This window comes from Desmodus rotundus, chromosome 2 (assembly GCF_022682495.2).
Source record: "Desmodus rotundus isolate HL8 chromosome 2, HLdesRot8A.1, whole genome shotgun sequence".
NCBI classification, from domain to species: domain Eukaryota; kingdom Metazoa; phylum Chordata; class Mammalia; order Chiroptera; family Phyllostomidae; genus Desmodus; species Desmodus rotundus.
Genome location: NC_071388.1, coordinates 156,354,344 through 156,373,604, shown reverse-complemented (window position 1 = coordinate 156,373,604; position 19,261 = coordinate 156,354,344). Strand labels below are relative to the sequence as shown.

The window sequence follows — 19,261 nt, the reverse complement described above, 5'->3', positions numbered from 1 at the left end:
TTAATGGTAAGTCAGAAATGGAGGGCTGAGTTTAGATTCTAGGTAACCACAGATGCTTTCCTTTTTGATCTCTCATAAATTGTAGATTGCATGTTTCTTCACCTGACCAATTTCAGGCTGAGAAGCTGCATTAGAGAGGGGAGACCCAGACGGGCAACGTGGAGCTGAACTGATCAAGACTAGTCTGCCATGTCTGAACAGGATGGTCAGAGATCAGAGAGGGGCTGAGAAGGGAGAGAACGGGAGGATGGGAGCCAAAGGGCAGGGTGGGGAGTACTGAGGAATAGGCTGAGGGGGACAGGGGAGCTGTTTGCTTTTCATTCCCTTTTGTCAAGATATGGCCCATCCATGTTTTCTTTTGCCAACAAGATTATCTAGTAAATGGCAGAGAAAGAGGAGGAAGATTTTTTTTTTTATGAGAGAGAGAATGTAATCTAAGTCAAAGTGTTCCTTCTTCCCAGGGCCAATGAAGAACCTAAAATAGGAAAAATTGTCCTTAGCTGTTGCGGTCTCCACAATAAGGAAAGACTTCTCCAGTGAGGTCCCCAACACCACTCATCTTAAAAAACTTACTGGATTTTAATTTGCATCTCTCTGATGGCTGGTGATGCTGAGCATCTTTTCCTATCTCTCTGGGCCCTCTATATGTCCTCCTTGGAGAATTGTCTTTTCAAGTCTTTTGCCCATTTTTTAATTGGGTTTTTTGTCTTCCTGGAGTGGAGTTGTGTGAGTTCTTTATATATTTTGGAGATCAAACCCTTGTCTGAGGTATCACTGGCAAATATGTTTTCCCATATAGTTGGTTCTCTTTTCATTTTAATGCCATTTTCTTTAGCCATGCAGAAGCTTTAAAACCACAATGAGATACCACCTCACACTGGTCAGAATGGTCATCATAAACAAATCAACAAACAAGTGTTGGAGAGGATGCAGAGAAAAAGGAGCCCTAGTGCACTGTTGGTGGGAATGCACACTGGTGAGGCCACTGTGGAAAACAGTATGGAATTTCCTCAGAAAACTAAAAATGGAACTGCCCTTTGACCCAGCAATTCCACTGCTGGGATTATACCCTAAGAACCCTGAAACACCAATCCAAAAGAACCTGTGCACCCCAATGTTCACAGTAGCACAATTTACAATAGCCAAGTACTGGAAGCAACCTAAGTGCCCATCAGCAAACGAGTGGATCCAAAAACTATGGTATATTTACACAATGGAATTCTATGCAGCAGAGAGAAAGAAGGAGCTTATACCCTTTGCAACGGCATGGATGGAACTGGAGAGCATTATGCTAAGTGAAATAAGCCAGACGGTAAGGGACAAATACCATATGATCTCATCTTTAACTGGAACCTAATCAACAAAAGAAAAAAAGCAAACAAAATGTAACCAGAGACATTGAAATTAAGAACAATCTAACAATAGCCAGAGGGGAGTGGGGGGAAGGGTTTTCAGGAACTACTATAAAGGACACATGGACAAAACCAAGGGGGAGGGTGGAATGATTCCTGTTAGGGAGGTGGTTTTGGCTGGTGTGGGGGGCAGTGGTGGGGAGAAAATGCAGACAACTGTAATTGAACAACAATAAAATAATTTTAAAAAACAACTTATTGGATCAAAAGGAGGGGATATTCCTTTTTTAAGCCAGCTTCCTGAGTGCATGATTTTTCTCCCCTTTCTCCAGTGGTGCTTCTTCCCCATGTGTCTGCTTTAGTTTAGACAGTATTCTCAGGATTCATTCAAGTAAACCAGTGGCTCCCAAGAGTGAACTTACATTAGCACCAGCTGGAGTTCTTGTGGAACCACAGATAGCTGTGTCTCTGAGTGGGAAGTGGGGGATGGTAAGTTGCATTACCAACATAGTGCGAGGTTATATGGGTGCTGCTGGTCCAGGTGAAAGTCGGGTTCAGAACTTTACTTGGTGAACCACTGGAGAAAGCACTTACCATTGGCCCCAATGTCAGGAAAAAATTCAATTCACAAGCCAGTAGAAACAGGTCAGTGACACATTTGCCACCTCATATACCTGGCTAGCCTGGCCCCAGTCCCTCCTAGACACTCCCTGGTGTGACTCCTTCTCTTTCCCAGATCTCTATCATTAGACCTGAGCCATAGAACCAGGGTCTTTCTCCGGCCAGTTCGGTTCGCTCACACTCCTCAGTTGGCTTTTCCTATTCCATAGTTCCTTGGAGAAAGGGGTTTTCACTCCAATTTTGTGAAAGTCTGTTTACCTAAAAAGACTTTCTCTTTGAAGTCTGTGAAAGTCTGTTTACTCCACCTCTGAGTGGAGGAAACCTCTGTTGAGGAAAGGTCCAAGCTCCGTTCCTCAACATTCCTGTGACCCTGGTCGGGTTAGTACCCACTTGGCTCTCTCCCGCAGGCAGATTTCCTTGAGCCGAGCTCCCGTCTGCAGAAGCACAGCCTGGTTTCTCTAGCTGGCTCATTTCTCACTCCTGCCCCTGCTGCTGCTCAGCGGGAGGCGGGGGTGGGGTGGGGGGTGCGGCGCAGACCTCCCTTCAGGATCACAGCATATGAGAAACTCTGACACTCCACCTTTGTGGCTCTATCTGTGTAGCTGCATTCTCTCTACAAAAGGTTCCTGCCTTTGCTTGTCCTCATGCCCTAGGTCAACTTTGAGTCCCACCTTCCCATGGTTGTACATCCTGTTCTTCCTATGTATTATAGCAAATGACGATAGGGCATGTTATTTTGATTCTAATCCACTTCTCTTGCTCCAAATCAGGCTGATTACCCCACAAAGCCATCTAGACTTTGGGAGAGGAGGTTTTTTTCTTGGAGGGGACAACAAAGTTAAACTATGCTCAAATTATCATCGGCTAAGCCTTGTAATACTGTACAATAAAATTTACCTTATCCCAAGCTGCATATTATATTACTTTTTGATGAATCAGAACAGATCCTATATCCATTATGAATACTATTATGGGTAATTGAAGGTGAAATGAATAATCTTTCTGGTTGATAGTGGGATGGATGTATTAATTAGCCTTTACCGGAAGGAGGTAAACTAGAATAACGCCTTGTGATGCTTTCAGGGAAAACCTGGCTCAGATCCTCCTACCGCCTATATTTCAGGTTGTCAATGTTGCTAAAAACTTCCTGACATGTGAAACTGCTCAGTGGAGTATAATTATGAAAGCCCAGTTAAAAGTTAACAATATTAGCCCTGGCTGGTGTGGCTCAGTGGATTGAGTGTGGGCCTGCAAACTAAAGGGCCACTGGTTCAATTCCCAGTCAGGGCACAAGCCTGGGTTGGGGGCCAGGGTCCCCAGTAGGGGGCGTGCCAGAGGCAACCACACATTGATGTTTCTTTCCCTCTTTCTCTTCCCCTTCCCCACGCTCTACAAATAAATAAATAAAATCTTTTTTAAAAGTTTAAAAATATTAATATTAAATTTTTGAATATGGGAGACTTGGGCACATCATAATCTTCACCATATGTACTAATGTGTGTTAATTTTTACATTCACAATATGTACTAACGTTTCCAAAATCTAAAGGTACCGTCTCCATCTGTCCAATGTGAAAATTCTTGTCTTACTGAAAAGATCTTCAAGAAAAAGTTGTTCTAGTTTAATACTATAGCATTTCTTTGAAGTTTGAAAATTACATATCACAGCTGCAAAAAGAATGTGTAGCAACATTTCAAAATAGGAAAACCATTTATGTTTTTACAAAGTAAAACAGATTTATGAAGAAAGAGGAGTCTCTTTCTTTGAAAATTATGTTCAAAGAGTTTCAGGGCCAAACCACCATTATCACTTTCTCTACACAAAGGATCCAGTGTAGGCTGCAGTCAATTGCTACACCATGTTTTTATATATCAAGGCTAATGGGAAGAAATAAGATGAAAAGGAAATACGAAGTCAAAATCTCCGTTCATGGTCTAATGGCCTATTAGTCAGCCCACTTTCTGTGTGCGGGAAGCTGTCATTAATACACCATTGAGGATGACGCTACAACTTCTGATCTGTTCTTCTAGGCTGGAAGTTATGTCTGACCTAAGAAATTTTACTCGAGCTCCTTCAGGTCTGATACCTGTATCTACGCCTACCTCTATGTGTTAGTTATATGCTACAGGAGTGTAATGCTATACTGTAATGCTATACAGGTGCATACTATAAAAGTTTATGTACTTGCTTTGAAAAATTCCTTTTTGAAAATACAAAATCTGACAAATTAAAAAAAAAAAGAGTTAGAGGGCATGAGAGAAACGGAATGGATTTTAATTGCTCCTTTAATCCAGACTCTTTATTTGGCACAAATGTAGACATGCCCAGATGTTTCCATCAACACCATGTCTTCCACTGAAAGGAGTATGTGATCTCCAGGCTGACTTTCAGGCCATTTTCTGAAAGATGCTGCTATACCATGTCTTTCCATTCCCAACTGTTACTTTCAAGAATAATACCTTTTACTAGGAAGTTGCCTAGAGTATTCCTTTCATAATGACCTTGTTGGGAACTACAGAATTCCTGGTTTCTGAATCGGTATACAGTTTCCAAATGGACCAGGAGGCACAAAATGTCAGGCACTGTCTCTGTTCTAACCCTTTCCTCTCTGCCTTGCTCATGTTCTCAGATCCCCAGCCATCTCGGGCTCACACTTGACCTCATTTTAAGAGCAGTTCTGGTTGTGGAAAGAGGGTATATAAGCAGCTGCTCCCGCAGAAGTTCACTGATGTAGGATGGAATTCCATTCTACTCTGAGGTCATCCACCTAGTATGTAGACTTCTTTAAAAAAAAAAAAGACTTTATTTATTTTTAGAGAGGGGGGGAGGGAGAGAAAAAGAGAGGGAGAGAAACATCAGGGTGTGGTTGCCTTTCATGCACCCCCATCCAGGGACCTGGCCCACAGCCCAGGCTTGTGCCCTGACTGGGAATTGAACCAGTGACCCTTTGGTTTCCAGGCCGACACTCAATCCACTGAGCCACACCAGCCAGGGAGTATGTAGACTTCTTGTCTAGCACCCCCTCTTCTGATCATGCAAACTCCTGGCCTCTGCTCCTATCCCTTTATTCTATAGGCTCCTCACTTGGGTTTGTATATCACTCGTGTCTTTCTTTCCTGCCTGTCTTCTGCTGAGCTCTTCTTCTTGGACTTAAATATGTTGTTCCTCATCTCCCAGGCCCAGTTTGGCCCTTGTAGGCCTACTGTGGCCTGTTCTCACCCAAGTCCAGAGGAAAAGGACATCTCAGTCCTAGAATCTGTTGTGCTACCAGAAAACTATGTGACTTCACACAAGGAATGAAACTTGCCTTGGAGTCTGTCTCTCTCTGGGACACCAGGGGCTGTAAAGGGGCACCTCCAGGGTCTCCTAAGAATTCAAAAACTCAAGGAGCCATGGGGCCTCTTCCCTGCCTCCTTCCACCCTCCATCTCTTCACTTGCAGGTAGGACTCCGTCAGTCATTTAGAAAGAGAAACCTGGAAAGGTCACAGCACTTATCTTTATTTGCATCACACTGTACACTTTACAGTGTATGTAAGGTGGTGTGTTGAGAATCTTGTCTTATGCCTGTGTGCCCAGCATCTGAAGGGAGCTCCTCCACATAAGCAGCAGGAAAGTGGCCCTTTTTTCCATTTAAAGATCCAAACCACCATCCTTCGTCTTGCTTCTTGTGTACACTCACGATGTCACCTGTGAAAACGCGCGTTTAGTTAGCCAATAGATCTCTGCAATTTGAGCACCTGCCTGAACCTGACTGGTGAGACAGTTTTCTCGAGAGTCTGCTTTCAAGGAGTTACTGGGTAGCATTGTTTTCTGCACCTGATTCGGATGAAGCCAAGTTTAGTGAACACCTCTGTATAAAGCAGTCTCAAGGCAGCGAATATTAAAAAGGGTAAGATAATGGACAGAGTCATAATATAGTTCAATTAAAAACAGAATCACGTTGAGACCTACATCCTTCTCATGTTGGCTGGCTCACCTTGGGTACAGACTGCCACCAAACTCTTCCCTGGCGTCTGCGCTTTAAGGCTCTCTCATGCTGGTGGCTGCGAGAGTTTGGTGTGCTGACCACCATGTCTCCGCTGCCAGGCTTTTCTTTAGATGAAGACAAACTCTCCGTTATATGTGCCAGCCTCACAGTCCAACGTTCCATCTAACAGCTTTGCACAGAAATATCACTCCTCATTCAAAATTGAGATTACTTTAATAAAATATCAATTTGAAGACAATACTTTTTTAAAGCCATGATTCAAATAAACAGAATTCCTAAGAAATGCATGGCTGTTCTCTAGTTCTCTTTTTGCAAAAATACTATTCCGGTATTAATAACCCTAAAGCTTAACCTGCTGCTCCAAATCCTTTGGCTAATTAAGTCCTTCTCTTTCGAGAGAGAGCCTCTCCTCTCTGGCTGCTTTCTGCACATCGAAGTGGAAACACCTACTTCCTTCGGGATCCCAAAGCTACTTCATCTTGAGTATTATTCTACGGTAATTTTTAAGTCTTCCTTTCTTTTATTTTATTCTCCAGTCATTTTTTTTTTAAGAGAAAACAGACTATTAACCTCTCTTCTACCTCTCCTCAGGCATAAATCACTATTTAGTCTTATAGGAGATCATTCTCAGCCTAAGTTCACTCTCTAATGAATTTTGTCAGGTGAGCAGATGGACACAATCTACTAACAGAAATTCAAACGGATAATTTCAAATCTTATTGCCAGTTTCCCTAGTCCCCCAGTGTCTCATTTAATTCATAGAATCCACTTAGGATATAAAGTATAAGTAGGCTTTGCAACCAAGGAAGTTACTACAGAACTCCAACTCAGGACCCTGGGTTCTGGACGGCATCTGGGAATTGTGTTCTTTGTTTGCATAGAAAGTGCGACTACAGCACTTCATTTACCTGCTTCTTGCCATAGGTACCCTCAGGATGACACCATGAGTAGTGAAGTGACTTCTGTAGCTTAAACATTTGGATAAAGGCAACATTGATTTAAGAAGAATGGAGAAGAAGGCTTACTTTCTATTTCCTTTTTTCTTGTCTCTCCTTGTTGCTGAGTTAGAAGGAAGAGTAATTGCCTGGAGAAATCGGATTGGCAAATTGAAAAGGAAGCACCCACTAACCAATAGCAAATAAGTGGTGTCCCTGTTCCTTAGCTTCAAAAATTCATCTTAATTTTCCCTTGGCTCTTGGGGCCGTGTAGTGCCCATGGATGAAAGCCTTTTCCTGCAACACAACTCTTCTCACTAACCTTTCATTTCCAGGTCTCTGCTTTAGCTTTCACATCCACCCGGGGTTGCTGACTGGACACACAGCATTGAGGCTGGTGATATTTTCTTGTTTAATAATGGCGACATCTATATAACCCGTTACGAAATAATACCTTTCCATGCTAAAAATCTGAGACACAGAGAAGGCGCCGTGCTTCCTTAGATTGGTCATAAAACACTTTCTGAGAGCTAAGTGGGAGAAATATGAAGCTGGGAGTCCTTTGCCCTGGGTTCCAGAACTTGTTCTGACACTAAGCCAGGAGAGGAAGCCACTGCTCATTCCTACGTGGTTAGCTTTTGGAAAAAGAGAAAGGTCGGGTCACACCTCTGACGACTCTGTGCTGTGCGTCTTCGGTCACGCAGCGTGGTGACTAAGCATCACTGAGTCTCTTCTCTGCATTCAGATCCTGCACTGCCACCGCCTGTGACTTTAGCCAAAGTCCTTAACCTCTCTATGCCTCAGTCTCCTCAGCAATAAAATGGGAATAAGTGATAATACCCACTTCAAAAGCTTTTATGAATATTAAATTGGACAATGTGCTTGCGATAATGTCTGACACATAGTAAGCACTGAATAGATGTTAGCTATTTTTATTATGTGAGCCTTATTTTTGATGTGCTTTATCTCTATCTTCTAAGAAGGGTGATTATAAACTCGAACTGAACTGAATGGCCATAACTTTTAAGACTATGTACTAAGACCGGAGATTTAGTCAGGTTAAGGATTTCAACACGAGAAAGCAATGAAACAGTTGAGAATGATCCTTACCTACTTCCAAACTCAATTCGTCATCTTGCCTGGCTTGAAAAGAATACAAGGCTTTGCAAAGACTGTTGCCGTGCTGGGCCACACCGGAGGCTGAAAGGTAGATCAAGTTATAATTACCGACGCTGTATTAGTCAGCAAGAGGAATACTATAGGAAGCCGGTTAGTTATTTACCAGTGTGGTACAGAGCTTAGATACATTCATGTCTTTTCAAAAGGAAAGTTTATGCTTTTACATACTACTTATTCCTTGATTTACTCACCATTTATTATGAGCCTAGTATATGTGTGTGGACTGTGTGTGTTGTATAATCAAGAACGATAACATAACATAGAAAATTAATGTGGAGACAGAAGTTACTGTAATATAATAAAGATGACCATTGAAAATTATTTGCTTCCCCCATGAACTTAATCTACATGAGTTAGCTACCATGTACAGTGTGCATGTGTTGCTGTAGGCATATTCTGGAAATCACACACATGTTTTGACACTGAGGTATAGACAGGGGACACTAGGAGCACGTGCCTCTTGCCGTCACCCTAGGTACTCATGGAACTGCATCTCAAACCATGCAATGGCGAGTCTCTCATATACCACGTGGACCATAATTTCCTGGGTTTTACTGAGACTCCATTTTTTTTTATTTTGCCAATTTCTAATTAAGAAACTAGACTCACCTATAAATGGAACCTAATCAACAAAACAAACAAGCGAGCAAAATAGAACCAGAGACATGGGGAAAGAAGGGGAAGGTCGTCAAGGAACATGTATAAAGGACCCAAGGACAAAGACAATGGGGTGGGGGGAGGATTGAACGTGGGAGGCAGGGGTGCGTAGGGCCGAGGGAGAGTGATGGGAAAATGGGGACAACTGTAATTGAACAGCAATAAAACAAAAATTCCCCCCCCCAAAAAAAAAAGAAAAGAAAGAAAAGAGAAACTAGAGAGTCAAGGTCATGGTCACTGTAGTTGAACTGTGAAGGACGATACTGTGTGTGCATGTGTGCGTGTTGAAAGGTGAAATGTAGTAGGATGTGGATGGACAAATGGCTAAAGTCAGGGAGCCGAGTAAAGAGGGTAAGTAGGCCCTGGATCGACGTGTTTCTCACAGAGAGGACAGGGTTTTTATGGAAATCTGCAGGAGGCCCTGGAGACAGAGCTCAGAGCTCCTCCCACAGGCTTAGTGTGCACAGCACATTGCAGGCTGTCTAAATAACGTGGAACCAGTCAGTCCTCTCACCTCATAGAATTATTTTCCCAGCCCTCCACTCTTCTTGACACCTTCACACATTTTGGATTACATTTGCACAGGAAGCTACAAATTCTAACAATTAATGAGTTTTCATTTAAATGTAAATTTCTTTGAGCTGACCTATCAGTGTGGCTCTGAAAATAACATGTAAATATCACAATGTGCTTTCCTGATAGGATTTAGCCCAAAATTATTCTGGGCATGGGATTACCTGTAGATGAAGAACTGGGATTGCTCTGCCCACCAGAAGATGCCCCTCTCACAACATTCCCTGATTTCGTCATCAGAAAAGGCCGAAATATTCTTACATAACTGTGTGTCTGCTGCTGTGCAAATAAATTTTTAAAAAATAATAATTTTTAACAACATAAGTATTCATGAAAAATAATTCTTCTGTAGCTATTTTCCTTAAAAATTTGTTTTTAATTTTTTTTGCAGGTGGGTATAAATAAAGCATTAGCTATGTTCCTAAACCCTACTCTAGAGCTTTCTTGTATATGAGGGCTTAATATTTTCATAATTAGACAATTACTGTATTTTATAGCCTGTGTTTGCAATTCTGACCTGTACCTAAGCAAAATAATAACATTCACAGCATTACTCCTACAAATTCAACTTTAACTGGCTTTAATGCAATAAATCATCATAGTTCTGTCTCAATAATTGAGACCATTTCCTTCCTTTCTACCTTCCTCCCTCTCTTCCTCCCTCCCTCTCTCTCTCCCTTCCCTCCCTCCTTCCTCCTTTCCTTCCTTCCTTCCTTCCTAGACCATTTTCCAGCTCTTGAATCTCTTACAGAGAAAATTGTCCTTTGATCACAAGGTAGTTCTGGCACTCTCTTCTCATAGGGAGTGGAAAACACTTCAAGCAATAGTTAACCCATGCGTATTCACATGTTCACCGTCAATTTCCAAGGAGCATAACACTGGGAAATTACATGTGTGTGATTTTTAAACACTGTGCTCATGCATTTTCTACACTGTATAGTATATTAAATGGATGAAACTAATGCATATCACAAACCTTGTAATTTAGGTTTGTATGAATACTAAAATTTCAATTTAATCGAAATTTACTATAAAAGCATATTCAAAGGATAAAGTTAAGGTATGAAGAGGAAGAAGAAGAAATCCAAAGTGTTTTTAACCACTCATATTTAGCATACAAATAATGTTCAGTTGTATTTAGCTCTCATTACTCTGCTCAGAAGGAATGAAAATAAATTTATTTTAAAATTATGAAGTTGAGATTTGGGATATATGACATATATAATTCACAACAGCTTTTTTTTCTTCTCCCTCTGATGCTACTTTAAGCCACATCACCCAGAAAGCCTAATCAAGAAATTAAAATCAGCTCTGGCTGGTGTGGCTCAGTGCATTGAGCACTGGCCTGTGAACCAAACTGTCGCTGGTTCAATTCCCAATCTATGCCTGGTTGTGGGTCAGGTCCCCAGTAGGGGGCAGGTGAGAGGCAACCTTGATGTTTCTCTCCCTCTCTTTCTCCCACCCTTTGTCTCTGTCTAAAATAAATAAATAACATCTTAAAAAAAGAAATTATAACCAATCTCTTAAATGTTTACCTTTTCTTTCCACTTGAAGATGGAGTTACTACAAGGATGACTGGGTTGAGGTCTTCGCTCGAGTTCTGCTAACACCGATGACAGTTTATAGGAGTTTGCTTGCAGCAGGTCTAGTTTCAAATTGGTCTGTGGATACATCATTTGGCCTTGTGAGTGAATTTCTAGAAAATGAGGCACAACTGCATGGGTAAAAAGCTATCGGGACAACTTCCAAAATAATGAAGAGGTGTAGAAATGTACACATTCGACTCATAAGCAGATACACACAGAAAACGTTGAGGAGAAAAAAATGGACCCTTTTCCTAAATAAAGCCTTTGTTGTTGAATGTGTCTTATCTGGACTCTTGTGAACATGGTAAACCAGAAACCTCGATAGATTTATTACTCAGTATTTTGTAGCAGTGAATAGCTTTTCCAAATGTTTTGCTGAGAAATGAGAAGGGAATAATAAGTGTTAACTGTAGAAGGTAGATTTTTGGAGGAAAGACAGTTGAGGCATAGGTGCCCAACATTATGAATAGACTTGAACTCATCAATATAATCAAATTAAAATGATGCTAGGCAGGTTTTATTTATTCATTTTGCTTTATATTTTTCACTGTTTTTCTTGAAGAGATGAGGTCTTATATTACCCAGAAAGTTCGCAGTCACATTCCTGGAAAATAGAAACGATATTCTAAGGTATTTGATTATAAAAATAAAGATTGAAGCTTAAGATACACTCTTAGGTTCTTCCTGTTCTCTATTTGACCTTGAACCAAAAACTTTATGATGACTTCTTTGTCAGGCGGTGTCCAGTCAAAGTAAATCAATAACAGAAACAAAGCCTTAGAAGGGGCCTGCTTACCCAATCCCCTCCTCTCCCTTTTCCATACATCCAGCATGCAGATTCCCAACTCTAAGGTCCTGCCAGACAGCTCCAATTGAAGAGGAAGGTCTCTAATCCTTGGAACAATCTGCTGCGTTGTGGGGCAGGTTTCCCTAAGATGAAATCAACCCCGGTACCTTCTATCATTAGGCCTAGTCTGCATTTGAGAGCATCACAGAGCAAGACTCTTGCCTCTTCTCTGTAGCATGCCTTCCCATATCTGAAGATAATACCTGCAACAGTTTCTCAGAGAACACGCCTTGCCAACATTTTTGCTTCAAATATGGCACTTCAAGGACCAGAAAACAGTGAATTAAAAAGAATTTAAATGAAACAAAGTGTTCTCTTGCAAGAAAACTTCCCTTGGTAAATCAAAACCTACGAACACCACAAGTTGCCCTCTAGGAGGTGCTGAGGTGTGTAAAGAAATGACATGGATACTCGGCATGCACTACTGAAGGCTCGTGTTAGTTCTTTCCCTAGATCACACACACTGAATCTGGGAGTCAGTTGCTTTCCCACCTTGCGTCCCCCACAGTGTGAATCAGTTCAGTTTTGTACCCAGCTGATCCGAATACATACTCTATGCTGGCAATAACAATGACAAAATTCTGTGCAGGAACAACCAAAGAAATACACTTTTAACTTAATACCAAAATAAAGTGCTCTTTGACCTTTTTTTGGTAAATATCATTTGCATCAAATTTGTTAACTAAACATTTTGTGTTGTCACAGAAAATGTCCTAGAGTCTATTTTATAATTTCGTAAAAAATTATGGGCATGTGTCATGGCAAATATGTTAGACCTCTGTTTGCAAATGAACAGAATTCATGCTTTTCTTTTCACAAGAAGTGTTAGGTTTGTTCCTGCAACCGCACCCCGCTGAGGGAAGCCTGTGCTAACAGACAGACAAGCTGTGCCTGGCTGCATCTGTCTACTTTCACCAAAGAATGTCTGAAATCGCCTGTTTGGACAGAATTATTAGGTATCTACTCACAAGAGAATTAATCAGGCCAGCAATTTTCAACTGGTGTGCTGCAATAATTTTTAAAACATATACCTGACAATTTAGTCAGGGGCACTGACCTCTTATTCTTTAGTTGATAAATTAAAAAATGACAACACTCAATACAACATCTGGTGTGAATGAATTAAAATTATACCTATTTTTTTTCAGAGCGGCAAAAAATACAATATTTTTTTTTTGGTGTGCCACAGAATTTTAGTTATTAGGTTATGTGTGCCCTGAGATGAAAAAGGCTGAAAATCACTGAGTTAGCCTATTTTCAAGGGAAGCTTGTCCAGGTTCCTATGCCCTTCAAAACATTGCAAAAATTTTTATCTCTTCCTGAATTTTTCTCAGAAAAGATAACCCATCAGCTTACTCCTGCTCTAATCAAAGCAGAAAATTCATATCCCGTACACATAGGTAATAGTCATCTGTACGTTTTTGTTCCCATATAAAATTCATGGGGCTTGGCTAGCTGCCTTTTTAAAGTTGATTCCTCCAAAGGTGCCACCTTGTCCATCAATCCCTACATGTTTCCTTCCTCCTGTTATTCTCCGGAGACACTGAGGTTAGTTGAGGATTGAATGGAAAACAGCGTTTGAATAATAATGTCCAGTTTTTCAGCTCTCCTCTGCACACTGAGCTAGCATTTTCTAGATAATATTTAATCCCCACAAAACCCCTTTGCGGTAGATACTGATATCCCCATCTTATAGATGAGAAATCTAAACCTATCCCAGGGCTCGGTAGACAGCAGGGCTAGATAGCTCCAAATACAGGCCTTTCTGAAGGTAGAACCTGCGTTTTTGGTCATGTTTCTTAACTGGGTTAAAAGTACCCATGGTTTCCAGACCCTGAAGAACTGATTCCATTTTGGAGAATTCTATTTAGGGCACAATTTTTTTCCAGGGAGAACATAAAGTAAATGTTTCTAGTAGTTGGATTTTTCCAGATCCCTCAAACTTTTTGCCAAAGACCTGACCTTGCAAGCTCTCTGACTAGATTGTTCTAAGTCACGAGAAAGGAAAGGCAAACAGAGGTCAAATGGGCCTGAAAACAAGCATTCTAAAAATAACTCTTTCGTGGCTGAGTCTAGGAAACTGCACTCTGCAAATATTTACCTCCTCCATTAAGGCTGCTGTGCTTTTCTGGTTCTCTGGGTCTGGGAAGGAGTTGCTGGAGTGAGCTTTCAGCATTCGCTGGAGTCCTGAAAAGGAAATCACGCCCTTGGTCACCGTCCTCCCGTCCTGGTGCGATGCAGCTGAGAGGAGTCCCATGCCACGGGAGCCTGAGCCCAGAAGGATTTCCTAAATGGCCAGGGCTGTTTCTGCAGGTAGTTGTTTCTCAATTTTACTGAATGGGCAACTTTTACCTTCATTTAATGAAAGGTGAGAAACGCTGGTTGATGCTTAAAGAGTCTTGACTATTATGTTTCCAAGGTTGGCTTATGAATCTTCCTTGTGACCTATTCTGTGGTGGGTTCCTAACACTAACTCCGTGTGAGGCTTTCCCACCTATGACATTTACATCTGTAAACACTTTTACTCCCTTGGATTTCCAGGTATTACAGTGCAACATGTGGTTCTGGTTCACATAAAATAAACTGTACACATCACAATCACAAGTGGGGAGTCGTTTCTATCATCTGGATCGCTTCAGAGCTGCTGCACATTCTGACACTTTAAGGATAGACATGAATGACTTTTTACATAGTTTAGAAAGTTAGTTCCAAAGAAAATGAATAAGAAAACCAAAGGCCCTGTGTGCACAGATCTACTATGTTTTTTTTTTTTTTTAAGCAAATGAATGGTCCCTCATTCCAGCCAATGTAAGAAACAGTAAAATTCTACACTTCTGGAAAAGGTGGTATAGTCCTTATTTAGCTCTCATAGATAGACCAGAATGTCATTTTCAGTTTCTGGGTCTCTCCTTCCTTTTTAAACATTTTTCTTTATTCACCCAAATTAGGTTTGACACATGATTCTCTAAACACGATGACTCTTGCCTCAGGCAGCACAAGCAGGACCGCCGCAGCTCTGAGAGCGCTTCCCCCACCAGGCCACTCACGGAGCTACACACCTCCCAGGTCTCGTGAGGCTTTTTCAGTATCTCTCTGCAGTCTCGTCAGTTTTGACCTTATTGAAGACTTTTGTCGCTCTTTATTCATTGCATTGTTAGGGTCTTCTTCCTAAAGGATATGTAGCAATTTATGGGGGAAAAAGAAAGGGTTTTCTCTCCCAGTTGCACTGAGGCTTTTACTGACTATATTTAATTTTAACTGGATGGAAGAAAAAGTTTTTAAAAAAGCAGGAAACCTTTGGTTTTATACAGATTTTCTACACCTGCTTAATGAGAAAACATCTCCTTTTTCACAACTTGTAAGTACACAGCTGATAACTTTCTTTAAATAGAACAAAGTATTCTTGGAGGAGAGCCTTACTACAGCTATTTCAGTTTCTTGATAAGTAAATCTATTTGTTGTACACTTACTGATCTCTATTTATCTTTATTCAAGTTAGAGCCCTTTAATGGTCCAAACGTACTATCATGTATATGCCTTCAGCCAGGACTGCTTCAGGAGCGAAACAAATGTTCATCGTGTTCTGTATTGCTAGCTACTGGGGACACATGAACAAAAAGACAAACACTCTTCCCAGGATGGGTTTAGAACTTAGTTAGGCCTTGAAGCATAATGCTGAGAACTAGGAAAGAGGGCTAGGCAGTTATAAGCATTGCTAAGCAGAAAACCTCTTGAAGGTCACTAGAATGGATAAGGAAGAGAAACAACATTGTCAGCCGAAATAAGCTTATCCACAGAAGACAAACAGATGGTTCTTATCAACAGGAGACAGGCAAAAGTTCCCCCCAACCCCAGAGCTATGCAGAGATAACCGCAACTCCCGCTTTTGTAACTTGCTTGCTTGCTTCACGCACTATAAAAGAGCGAGCCTGTAAGTGTTGGGCGCAACTCCCCTTCGCAGCCTTAACTGGCACCCTAGCAGTTCGCCCCTGCGCAGGTAAAAATAAAGTACCACCTAAGTGCACTCCACACGTCTCCATTTGATTTTCTGCCCGCGTTCGGGATACAACACGTAACACAAGAGACCTAGCGACTCAACGCCACGGTCATTCACGAACGGTGCGCACAGGAATGCGTGGCCCACCGAGGGCAGGGACGAAAGCTTTGAGGAGGCTAGAAGACTAAACCAGGATTTTTCAGTTAAGGGACCACTGAGGACAGAGGGTAACCCCAGCAGAAGAATTGGCCCAAGCAAAGGACAGAGGCAGGCCTTTGTGAAATGTATCAGGAATAGTGAATAGACCAGGTGCTGAGCAAACATAGTGGAAAAAAAGTTGTCTGAGTAGTTTAGGCCAGATTTGGGGGCAGAAGCAGGGATTTTATCAGATAGGCTGTGAGAAACCATGACCAAAATCCAAACTTTCACATACATATGTCAAGGATTGAATGAAAGAAAAAACTGGGATGTTAGGGTCGGGTGGGGAGGTGGCTGAACGCATAGCAAAGGGAGAGAAACCTATGGAGAAAGAGAGGAAACTAATGACTGAAGATGGGCGTGAGAGAGTCCAGACTTATCCCATAGGGGAGGAGAAAAACTGGGATCCCAAATGTTGGTGGAAGGTTAGCTTCAGATACATTGTCACGAAGAAAGGGAAGCTGAGGATTTAGAGCAACATGAATAGCCTTTATAAAAATGTAATGTGCAGATGAGAATACTTCATTTATATAGTGTACATTACATATTATAAACAGTTTCTTTATAGCCCAAGCTGACTTCACACCCCCAGCTGAGCTCTGGCTAAACCACAGGATGCCGAACTCCAGCCCCCCGGCCTTCTTGGTGGAAGAACACATGATAACCTAGCAGTCCAGGACTTCATGTTGTCTGCCTGGGGGCATCTGCTGTTCAAAAATGTATCTCTAGGGAGAGGTCACTACTAGATCAACTTAAGAATAGAGTATACTACTATCCTTTAGCTTTCTTAAGTTCTTCCTCTCTTCCAAAGATTTGTTAGGAAAAAGGTTAATGTAGGAGGAGGCATATAAAACTACAGATACAATCTTTGAACATGGCCTTTACACATGACCTTATAAATATTTTCACACTGGTCATCAGCTCTCCGATATTTCTGCTCAGATTGTTGTTTTACCTCTTGTCCGTGTGAATGTCACAGCACCAGATAAAGTCGCTCTGCAGTTACTGCCATGGCCATGAAGTCTGACTTTGGGGGCAGTTTGCTTTAAGGATATTAGGAAAATTTTATTTACCTATTTGAAGACACAGTCCATTCTCTTAGACAGCTGATATATAGGGGTTAGTTCTGGTGCACGGAAGTTTCATAGAAACCAAAACTTCCCATGGGTGCATTGATTGAAGATTTGACCGCCATGCCCGCCTTCTTATATTTCAATAGAGGCCTAGTCAAATTTTCGAGGAGAATGAGCCTTCTTTTATTGACAAGTTAATCTATAGGGACATTTTTATTATCCCTTTTAAAGAAAGTAATAGATACATGTTATGGTGCATTTTCTCATTTCAGGGATCACCTATACTATTTGGACGAACACAAAAAGAAAGTGCTTTACTACTGTAATCGAATCCTCCTTTCTGCTCCCATCTCTACCTTTGTTTCTGCTTTGAAAAGACATTGCTATTGCTAATTTGCTTTGTCTTTGCCAAGGTAGGAAAAAAAGGATTCATTGAAGAAATAGCTGGCCACTTACTGCTGTTTGGAAGGTGGGGAAAGGGAAAGTTGGTCACTTTCCCAGCTGCTGATTCCCTGCCGTGCCCAGATCTAACTGCCTTTCTCACTCCCCTTATCTCTTGTTCCCTGGTGTGGATCCTAGGGTATTGACTTTGGCTACACTTTAATCCTATAGGAAGGCATGACCGGTGGGTTGGTTCTATGTACAGAGAAAGGTAAGCCTCCCAGTATGGACCTTGGAAGTCTGAAATACAGCAAAGGGCCAAAGGAAGAGCTGTCAGAAAGTCAGAAGACGAAGAACTTATTCCAAAAGCAAAGAGACAAGATGCTGTGCTGGGCTCTGACCAGGGACAGTTCTCTGTTTTTAGAACAGATGCCATAGTAGAGTCACCCAGTGGCCCTCAAAATAAGCCTTTGTAAGTTGGTCCAAGGTTTTCAAAGGACTGTCAAGAACGTTGGTAATGATTCCCACCTCCTGGGATTCATGCCTGTGTGTAATCCCCTCGGCTTGAATGTGGGCTGCACTTACTGACTTGCTTCTTCTAACAAATACAATGTGATGAGATGTCACTTCTGAGATGAGCCTATAAAAGACTATGCTTCTGTCTTGGGTACTCTGCCTCTGTCTCTCTTGGATCAAAATTCTGGGGGAAGCAGGCTGCCAGGTTTGCTGCCCTAAGGAGGGACCTACTCGGTAAGGAAATAATATCCCAGCCAGCAGTGAGCCAGGACCAGAGGCCTGCCAGCAGCCATGCGAGTAGGCTTGGAGGCGATTCACTTCCCAGCAGAGCCTTGGATGTCCGCAGTCCTGGCCGACGGCAGCCTTGTGAAGGACTCAGAGGCACCTAGCTGAGCCCCTCCTGGATTCCTGACCCATAGAAGCTGTGAGATAATAAATATTTGCTTTAAGCCATTAATTTTAGGGCTGATTTGTTATGTAGCAACAGACAACCATAATGATACACTGATTATGTACAAGTCATGAGACATCTGTGCCTCGCATTACTCTCCTAGAAGACCAAGAACGAAGATTCAGGGAAAACCCTCTTTGACTTGCTTCCCCTTCCGGAGAACACAAAAGACGTTTCCATCGCCTAGTTTATAAACGATACTGCTTTTTAATTTATATGAACCGTGAAAAAAATCAATATTTTCCATTTAAAAATGACGTTTCCTTTACAATTGTTCTCAATTATTTTTCAATGAATCAGTCCATACCTGACTAAGGTTCTCCATTCATGGAATTTCCTTCCATCCCATACTCACAAAATAATCGGTTAACAGGAACTCGGCTATATTTTCTGTAGATGAGACAGCAGTTTCTTCCATCAGAGCCTGGATGTCTTGTTCGACGTCTATCTTGCTGATGGCACCGTGGATGTGAGTGTGGCACTGCCAGGCCGGGGGAAGCAGAACAAGGTGGCTACAGACGTGTTCCCTGCCAGCCCCACCATGTATACCAGACACGGGGAAATCTTGGCTACTCACTGTGGTCAGCGTTTGGCCAAAAACAGAAATATGTTGGGTGTACTGGTTTAAGTTATTGCATAAAAGCTTAATTCTTTCCTTCTCCAGCTCCAGGATGCTCTAAAAAGGATGGAAAATGAGGTAAGATCAGCCAGTTGTTATCCAAAACTGCACCCATCTGAGCAAATCGTCCTGTTTGTGCCTCTGGATTATGCCATATCCAAACCCTGGTGGGGGAGATTCTCAGCAAAAGAATGTCATGTGGTGTCTCTCCTACTTGTCCACCATTAGAATTGATTTTAAACACGCACTTTTCCCAGGCTTTTTTAGCCTGGAGCTCTGCACCCCTT

The 19,261-nt window shown here is 41.8% G+C and overlaps 1 protein-coding gene across 6 annotated transcripts in view; it reads right to left on the bottom strand.

Annotated features, from left to right (window-relative positions):
- Window positions 1-5,451: 5,451 nt before the first annotated feature.
- Window positions 5,452-19,261, bottom strand: part of NOSTRIN (nitric oxide synthase trafficking) — a 60,394-nt gene continuing 46,584 nt past the window's right edge. For 5 of the 6 annotated variants that reach the window (XM_024579894.3, XM_045187448.2, XM_045187449.2 and 2 more), the window contains 8 exons: window positions 18,933-19,031; window positions 18,711-18,836; window positions 14,799-14,907; window positions 13,841-13,926; window positions 10,842-10,967; window positions 9,471-9,585; window positions 8,008-8,097; window positions 5,452-5,661 (listed from right to left, as the gene is read on the bottom strand). In XM_024579894.3, the coding sequence (XP_024435662.3) occupies window positions 5,495-5,661; window positions 8,008-8,097; window positions 9,471-9,585; window positions 10,842-10,967; window positions 13,841-13,926; window positions 14,799-14,907; window positions 18,711-18,836; window positions 18,933-19,031 (918 nt within the window). In that variant the 3' untranslated portion in view covers window positions 5,452-5,494. The remainder of the gene's footprint in view (window positions 5,662-8,007; window positions 8,098-9,470; window positions 9,586-10,841; window positions 10,968-13,840; window positions 13,927-14,798; window positions 14,908-18,710; window positions 18,837-18,932; window positions 19,032-19,261) is intronic. The other variant, XM_024579895.3, reaches the window with a different exon arrangement.